The sequence below is a fragment of the Vigna umbellata genome, chromosome 1 (genome assembly GCF_029865625.1).
Source record: "Vigna umbellata cultivar VRB3 chromosome 1, Vumbellata_1.0, whole genome shotgun sequence".
NCBI lineage: Eukaryota > Viridiplantae > Streptophyta > Magnoliopsida > Fabales > Fabaceae > Vigna > Vigna umbellata.
The window spans coordinates 7,302,763-7,312,014 of record NC_142165.1 but is presented as its reverse complement, the minus strand read 5'-3'; the positions used below and the strand labels follow the sequence as shown (position 1 = coordinate 7,312,014).

The 9,252-nt window shown below is 28.7% G+C and overlaps 1 protein-coding gene across 1 annotated transcript; it reads left to right on the top strand.

Annotated features, from left to right (window-relative positions):
* The first annotated feature begins 1,824 nt into the window (after positions 1 to 1,824).
* Positions 1,825 to 3,114, top strand: LOC124848450 (HMG-Y-related protein A). Its single transcript, XM_047326125.2, has 2 exons — positions 1,825 to 2,026; positions 2,372 to 3,114. Exons 1-2 carry the CDS (start codon positions 1,976 to 1,978, stop codon positions 2,849 to 2,851), a joined length of 531 nt encoding a protein of 176 aa, XP_047182081.1. The 5' UTR covers positions 1,825 to 1,975; the 3' UTR covers positions 2,852 to 3,114.
* Positions 3,115 to 9,252: the final 6,138 nt, after the last annotated feature.

Genomic DNA, 9,252 nt, shown 5'->3' with positions numbered 1-9,252 from the left:
GTAGATTTGAGGGATGAGTACAACTTTTTTACCCTACCACAAAGCTCGAATTTGCATAGATTTAAGAGAAAATGTCGAAATATCCCTCAAATTTAATCGATTCCAATACACGACACAAGAAAATGAAGGTGTATTTTGTTCCACAATCAGGTGTATTCGGTTCCAGCTAAGAATGGAAAAACTATATTCAATTCCAAATGGAAGATATTCAATTACAATATCTCCTATTGGATTCCACAAGCCATGTATTCGGTTTTAGTTGCATGTTATCTCTATATATTTTTTCTGTTGGCATCATTAATAATAATAATAACAATAATAATTAATAATAATAATAACACTACCAATAATAATAATAAAATATCTTTCGTGGGAAAGCCAATTTGCAGTATATTTAGTTGGACTCTAATAGCATTCACGGAATCTTATATTCAATTATTGTAAATTGTTCTTCCTTAGTACACCTCAACGCAAAGGATAACACTCTTATCCAACTTCTTCCTCTCATCTAAAAAACCATGTTGAAGTTTTATATGCTTTCCCTTGTGAATCAACTTTCCAGTTCAATCCTCACCTTCATGCTCTACCCTTACAAAACTCAGAGTTCATATTCAATTCTTTAACAAAGTTTTTCATGATGCAAAATGGGAAATGCAACAATATTTTTTTAAAGGGTTTGAATGTTAAAAAAATTGCATTATTATGCGAAATTTATCTTGTAATTGATTCATTTGACAACTTTATTGAAAACTCCTAACCTTTATAAAAATTTATTTACTAATTTTCTGTGGGTTAAATATGTTTTTAGTCTCTAAATTATTAGCCGTTTCTGGTTTTCGTCCTTATTTCAAAGTAAGGTACAATTTGGTCCTCATTCTTTTCGAAATGTTCGTTTTAATCCTCGGAATTTTGGTTTTAGTCCTCATTTGTTGCTAAATGAGGATCAAATTTTTAAATAGTGTTTAGTTTTCGAGGACTAAAACGAACGTTTTCGAAAAGAATGAGGACCAAATTGTACCTTACTTTGAAACAGGGACGAAAACCAGAAACGACCAATAGTTTAGGGACTAAAAACATATTTAACCCAATTTTCTGTGGATGAAAAAGTGATTGGAGATTTATTGAAATTAAGTTGTGGAAAAAAAATATAATTATAGAAATTAATGATAAAATTTGTCACAATAATAAAATTATAAACTACAAAATTATAAAATAACATCTATTAACAAAAACATGATAACAATCACATAATTCAACTAAAAGAATAAGCAAACTTAATTGAAAACTATATTTTTTTAAATATTCAATAAATCACAACTAATTATTAGATACTTAACTAAATATATCCAAATTTATTAACATAAAACTTAATAAAAGTTAAAAATTAATATGTATGTCTATTTATTTTTATGACGAATGTAAAATATTAAATTAAAATAATAAATACTATTACAAACCACACAAAAGATTCTGGTAGACTTTCAATTCTCAATTATCCTAAAATTTAAATAAAAAATGAAAAAGAGTTAAAAATTGGGATAGTCTTCCTAGAAGACCTCTTCCGAAAGAAGAACGAACCAAAAGACAACAGGTACCTTCAAATATTTCTGCGAACAAGCACATTCTGCCACGTCATCGATCCGAGTGACCTTCCGCAAATATATCTTCAGCCGTCGGATAGCAATCCTTTGTTTATTCCTAGCCGTCCATTTTCACGAAAAGATGAACAAAGGATAGTTGTAACAGAGGGATGAAATTTTTTTCTTTATCTTTTTAATTAAATTTCTTTCCAATTTTTAATTTATTTATGCTCCTTTAAATTCAATCCTCAGATCCTTGCTAGAGTCATCCGTATCATACTCATCACTTTCCTTAAATTTTTTTAACCTTCCTCTATTAAAGTTTCCAGATTTTTGGTGGGGTTCGTTGAGGGTACTGTGCGAGCTTTTCAGCGTCTTCACAGCCTGCAACTTCGATGGCCACTGAAGAGGTTAATAAACCTCAGTCACTTCCTCCATACCCCGAGGTAATTTTACACCAAAATCCAGCTTCTAATTTTGAGTTTTTTCTTTCCATAATGAAAATTTCGAACAGATTTCCTACCAAAGCTGTAGATTTCTCACTGATCTAACTGATCTATACATTTTCACCAACTTCGGTTTCTTGTTTTGCCCACCCTGCTCGATTTTTAGCACTTGTTGAGATTTTCGAGGAACTTAAGAAGCCGGGAAAGAAAAAATGGTTTTAATTATTTGGCTTGTTATGATTGTTTTGTATTCGTGCAAGCTCAGGACGCGAGTCGTGATTTTCCGATAGAGACTTCGTTTTTGAGAAACTTCTATTTTGTTAACTTTGGGTGGTGTTGATGTAGCTGATACTGAAAGCGATTGAAGCTCTGAGTGAACCAAGTGGATCCAGCAAATCAGCAATATCAAAGTACATAGAAGCGATCTATGGTGAGTTGCCAGACTCAACCGTTTTGGGTAATGAACTGAACAAGATGAAAGAGAGTGGAGAGCTTGTGTTCAATAAGAACAACTACATGAAAGCTGACCCAAGTGCCCCACCAAAGAGGGGCCGTGGAAGACCACCAAAGCCAAAGGCCCCTGTGCCACCAGGCACCGTCGTCTCCCCTCCGCGGCCAAGGGGTCGTCCCCCGAAGGACCCAAACGCGCCTCCGAAGTCTCCAAAGCCCAAGCCCACCCCTGGAAGTGGCAGGCCAAGGGGGAGGCCAAAGAAGATTCCTCGGTCTCCGACGGCGGCGTATCCGGCCGCCGTATCCAGCGGAAGGCCCAGGGGTAGGCCTCCAAAGGTGAAGCCTCAGTTGACAGAAGTGAGCGTTGAGTCATAGAATTGTTTCTTTATTTGGGTGCCGAATGTAGTGTTCCTACTCTTTATAAGTGGTCGGTGTGAGTTTAGATTCTGTGTTGATGTAATTTCGTTGTAAAATTATGTAGTGGTAGCTGACTTACTAAGAGGCTTTCGTGTTTGTCTTCCCTCCCGATCATCGAAAGAGAACAGTATCTTGTGCTAATTCTCGCGTTCTAACTTGTGAACCCATGATGTAGAAAAAAGGTTGTTGTTTGAGAATTAATGTGGTTATTTATCTGGGTAGATCCGTGCCATAATACATTTAAAGGGAATCGGACAACGTAGCAGGACCCTAGAGACTGAAAAAGGAGAGTCTGGTAGTGATGATGTAATAAATTTGACTGTGTTTGATATATGGACATGAACCTATGGAGGAACCTCGTACGACACAATCTGTTTTCCCATGTTTCTGTGGATAAGACATCTCCAGCGTGGTGTGAAGTCGTTGTTGTTTCCTTGAAGGGGGAAATAAGACGGTCTGGTTTGACCGGCAAGCCTAGTGCCTGTATTATCTTTCCATCATCTTAACTGTGAGGGTGACATAAATTGGTAATGTCAGCAATGTAATTATCTGCTTAGTCACGTTTTGGGATTAAAACTTGGGGTCATGAAATCTTATGGACATTCAAGCTTTGGAATCTCCTTCATTGGTTTGTGTCTAGCATCTTGGATGTGACGTCGTTTAACCTCGCGATGTTGTATAAATTACTGTCTCCTGATTATTGAATTATGAGACCATATGTTATGTGTCATTCATGTATTTGATGTCCAGTATGTTTGTTCAATTGTAATAATCTTCAATCCCAGAAAAAAATTATGTGGGAGTTTTTAACAAAAATGATTTATTAGATGATATGTGTGATCGATAAGTATCGTTTACCTATTAACTTAAAAGAGAACTAATGCCACTTTTCTATAGCTTTACTAATTTATTGGATAATTACTTATAATTAAAATGTATTGGTAACATTTGAAAAGTCAAGTCCCTCTTAATGGTTTTAAATAACGTGTTTGGTAATGAAACCAAATTACTCATGAAGACATGTTTACTCAAATTTATGCATTTAACAAATTTATCATATTTTTCTCGAAGTTATCATATTTGTATTTAATTTATTGAAGTTGTGTTTGTTTTTGAAGAGGAATTTACGGGGAGAAAGATCAAAATTAGATTGAAAAAAATAATAAAAAATGAAGAAAAATAACAATTTTTTAATAAAATTTAGTAATTTTGATTGATTAAAAAAATATTTTAATTGATAAATTAAGTGATTATCAATTTTTATCCTAAAATTTAATAAAGTATTTGTTTATTCTAAGATTCTCCTTTCTTTCGTGACAAAAAAATTATGTTTTAAATGTAAAATTGAAGTTATGTCATGAAAATCAAGATTTCAAATCTTTTAAAATATATGAAGCATTGTCCATCTACAAAACATTTCAATAGTTCTTTGATTGATCCTCCAACAAAATCAATTTTATCTTCATTATCAGTATTGTTTTCTTGAAATGATTTCAAATGGATAATGATACTTTGACAACATTTTTTTGACAACATTTTTTTGATAACATTTTAACATCATCTACGTGTCATTCTGTGATTGATTCAAAATCATTCCACAATCAATAATAATAATCATAAACACTAACATAGACCAATCACAGAATGACACATAAATAATGTTAAAATGTTGTCAAAAAAATGTTGTTAAAGTATCATTATTCGATTCCAAATATTGTAATTTCTCCCATCAAACGGTGACGAAACAAAAACAAATGTAAAACTTTCAGTGAGATGAAGATGATTTAGTGAGACAAAACTTAAAATAAAATAGTTGAAAAGTTAAAAAGAATAATAAATTTTGACTTGTAATCATTAAAATGTTATTACATGAATACAAAAATTATCCAACTTATATATACTTATGCATCTTTCTTTAAGAGAAAAGGTAAAGTAGTTAATTAGTATATAACTAACTATATTTAGTACTATTACAATGTCCATTCCTACCTTATCGTCATCGTTTACTACTTATTTCTAGCTAGTGCTTATTATATGTTGTTATCACGTTCTACGACTAACTACTTATTATAAGTATTTATAGAATACTCCAAAGTTTACTATTTTACTTTCCAACTATATAATTACTCACTTAATTATAGCTATTTTCAATGAAAAATAAATTAGATAATTATAGGATTAAAATTATAGATTATTTGTTATCTGATTGGAGGAAGATATTAAAAAGTGGTTTTTAAGCCTAACTCGTATAGTGAAGTGTGCACCAAACTTATATATTATAATTTGGTCTTATTATTAGTTAATGTGGAACTTCCAACAAAACATAATGCCTACATAAATCTTGCTAGGATAGACTCTAACAATGATTTTGATACCGTTAAGAAGTGAAATTTAAGCATAACTCAACCCCATAAAACCGGCTTGTAAGGTGAAATTTGCACCTACTTATATATTATAAATTGACCTTATATCTAATTGATGTGCGACTTCCAACACACCCCTAGATAAAGACATTTTGAGCGTGAAAGTATAATTAATGGGTGGTCCGATGGTGGCCCGACAACGAGTGGAACAGAATGCTCACATAGATCTCATTAGAAAAAGCTCAAACCATAAGTCTGATATCATATTAAGAAGTTCCCACAAAACTGACTTGTAAGATCTTATACCAATTTCACACTCATCGAAAACCAAGTACGAGAAATATGAGTTTTTATAATTGGAATGGGTAATCAAATCTATACCTACGTTTTATTCTTAATTATATAAGTAGTTAAATCTAAGTAAAATTTAATGGTAAAATTTAAAAAAACAGTACTGGAAACTAATGTTCATATTAAGGGTGACAATGCCTATTTTGGTCCTATGGCAGTTGGAACATAGTAAATATTTTGAGTTTTTATTAACTAATATTCGTAATTGAAAAATTAAAATAATAACTATTTTTATATTTTAAGTTATTTTATTGTAATTAATAATTAAAATTAAAATTATGAGGCTTAATAATTTAAGCTGTAATTTTATTGTATACTTATATTTTTCAAGTAATACATAAAAATTTATTTATTTTTAAATATTATTTATTTTAATTTGTATTAAAATATAGGTCAAATTCCATCTTTACTCTTATAATTTAATGAGGGTTACTCCCTACATCACCCCATATTACTCCCTGCACCACCACATTTTTTTTAAATTTCAAAACTATCTTTTATATTTTAGAATATCCTATACCCCACCTCTTTTCTTAAACGAATGTCGACATCCGTTGAAAAAAAAAAATTCTTCAACGGATGTGCCACATCCGTTGAGGTTTTTTTTTCTTTCTAATTTTTAGTTTTTTAAGTTATTGTATTTTAAATTAATATGTAAATATTATTTAATTTTTTTAAATTTATTACTTAATTATTTATAAATTAATTTTATTTTATTTAATAAAATAATTATTATTAATTTAATTTATGTATTATTATTTAAATAATAAATAAAATATTTTGTATAAATCTATTAAAACGGATGTGGCGACATCCGTGAAGTTTTTTTTAAGTCTTTAATTTTTTAATATATTGTAATTTAAATTAATATATAAATATTATTTAATTTTTTGAAAATTATTATTTAATTATTTATAAATTAATTTAATTTAATTTAATAAAATAATAATTATTAATTTAATTTATGTATTATTATTTAAATAATAATTAAAATATTTTTTAAGAATTTATTGAAACGAATGTGGTGAAGTTTTTTTTTTTTTTAGTTTTTAGTTTTTTAATTTATTGTATTTTAAATTAATATATAAATATTATTTAATTTTTTAAATATTATTATTTAATTATTTATAAATTAATTTAATTTAATTTAATAAAATAATTATTATTAATTTAATTTATGTATTATTATTTAAATAATAATTAAAATATTTTTTAAGAATTTATTGAAACGGCGTTGAAGTTTTTTTTTTTCTTTTTTCTTTTTAGTTTTTAGTTTTTTACTTTATTGTATTTTAAATTAATATATAAATATTATTAAATTTTTTATAATTATTACTTAATTATTTTTAAATTAATATTATTTTATGTAATAAAATTATTATTAATTTAATTTATTATTATTATTTAAATAATAATTAAAATAATTTTTAAAAATCTATTAAACAGATGTGACCACATCCGTTGAAGTTTTTTTTTTTAAATAAAAACAATAAAATAAAATATAAAATATGTAAACGAATGTCAACATCCGTTTACAGATGTCGTGGCGAAACGAATGTTGACATCCATTTTATAACAAGAACAAATTAGATATGAGATGATGCAATAAGCATTTGGTGGTGGAGAGAGAAACATTTCAATTTAATGTAGACGAGATAACTCAAAACAAAACACACTGGTAAGTTAAAAAAGTCAATTTTATTTTCTACATAAACGAATTGGCCACAAATTCGATTCCGTTACTCCTACTTCATATTAATAAAAATAATAAATATTACTTTTATTAGTATTTGTCAATTTTTAACGTTTTCTAAATTTTGATCGTTTAGTGCTTTCACTAATTTGAAATATCTATGTATTATTTTTCATTATAGCATGAGATATACTAATCTCATGAAAATTGAGAAAAAAAAACTAAAACAAAACAAAATAAGAAAAATAAGTGAAAAATGCACTTGTTTTAATTAAGTAAAAGATAGTAAAAATATAAGATAAATTTATTTAATATTGGATTTTTATTTTATTTTATTTATTTATTTTGAATATAACAATGTAAATGAAGAATTAGAGATATAATCGGACACAATATAAATATACGTAAATTATTATGTAATAAAAATATAAGTGAAACTTTTATTATATCAAATACATAATCTCTTGTCATCAAAATTTATAATTAAAATTTAGGTAATGAATATTTTGATTTTATTACTATTTTTTTTATCGTTATGATTATTGGTGTTTTTGACGAACCTTTATAGGACGGGAGTTTTACCTTGCACCTCCAAACATTTCACCATACACCTCCAAGTATTTTTAAAATGTCAGCTTTATCCTTACTTAAAGTGTAATTAATATTTTAATCATGGTTTAATTGCTTCCTTTGTCCCCAGTTTGGTTGAATTGTGTCAAATTCATCCTCATTTTTAAAAAAGTTTCATTGTCATCCTCACGTGGTGTAAAAGTTTCATTGTCGTCCTCACGTGGTGTAAAAGTGTCAATTGAATCCAAACATAGAAAAAATTTGTGTCAAAGTAGTCATTTTTCCTATATATCTGTGTCTTCCTTTCATACAATCAAGTACAGATATTCATTTTACCTTATCCAATTTAAGGCTTTTCATAGCTCCAGAGAAGTGACATATGAAAGGAACACACAGAGATATAGGAAAAATGACTACTTTGACACAAATTTTTTCTATGTTTGGATTCAATTGACACTTTTATACCACGTGAGGACGACAATGAAACTTTTTTAAAAATGAGGATGAATTTGACACAATTCAACCAAACTGGGGACAAAGGAAGCAATTAAACCTTTAATCATTTAAATGGTCAAAGATTATTTGCATTGGTCACTTTTTATTCTTCACATGTTTTCGAATCTCACTATCTCACTTTCATTCTTTCTCATTTTCGAAAAAAAATCCTCGCATCTCATCTTTCAGTTTCCAGGTACAGTTTTCACATCTCATTTCAGTGGAGTACACACACAGTTCGTCTTCTTCATCTTCTTTCACTAGTTGGACACACACTCCAGGACATAGACAACACACCACCACTACGTCCACAGGTTTGTGTTCTTCCACTGCTTTCAGGGCACATAGACAACACAACTTCTCGCTTCTTCTTGCAAAGGTTGGTGGATTGTGCCATATTTATTTTGATACTGTGTTGTAAATATAGTAGTGTAGAGGATTAGAAGCTGTTACGATGATATGATATGCGTTTGGTGGAAGATGCAAAGGCGAAGGGGACTGAATCGGATCTACATATCCAATTCAAACTACATCTATTGTTCCATCTTCAATTTTTGAAACAAATGTTAATTCTTCAAAATAAGTATTGCTTCTAATAATTCACTATTCAGTATTTAAATAGGATAACTAAGTTTCTCCATAAAAATAGCTTTTATGTATGGTGAACTGAATTACCAAGCACCTTCAGTTATACTAAATAGACACAATTGAAAATAATGTTGTTCTAGAGGAGATAAATAGTGGCATAAGAGACAATCTCAGATATGGAAATCCGATATATATATATATATATATATATATATATATATATATATATATATATATATATAATCAGATTTCAATTGTTACCAATGAGGAGCATTGGTATCTTGAAGCTACAGTGAAAT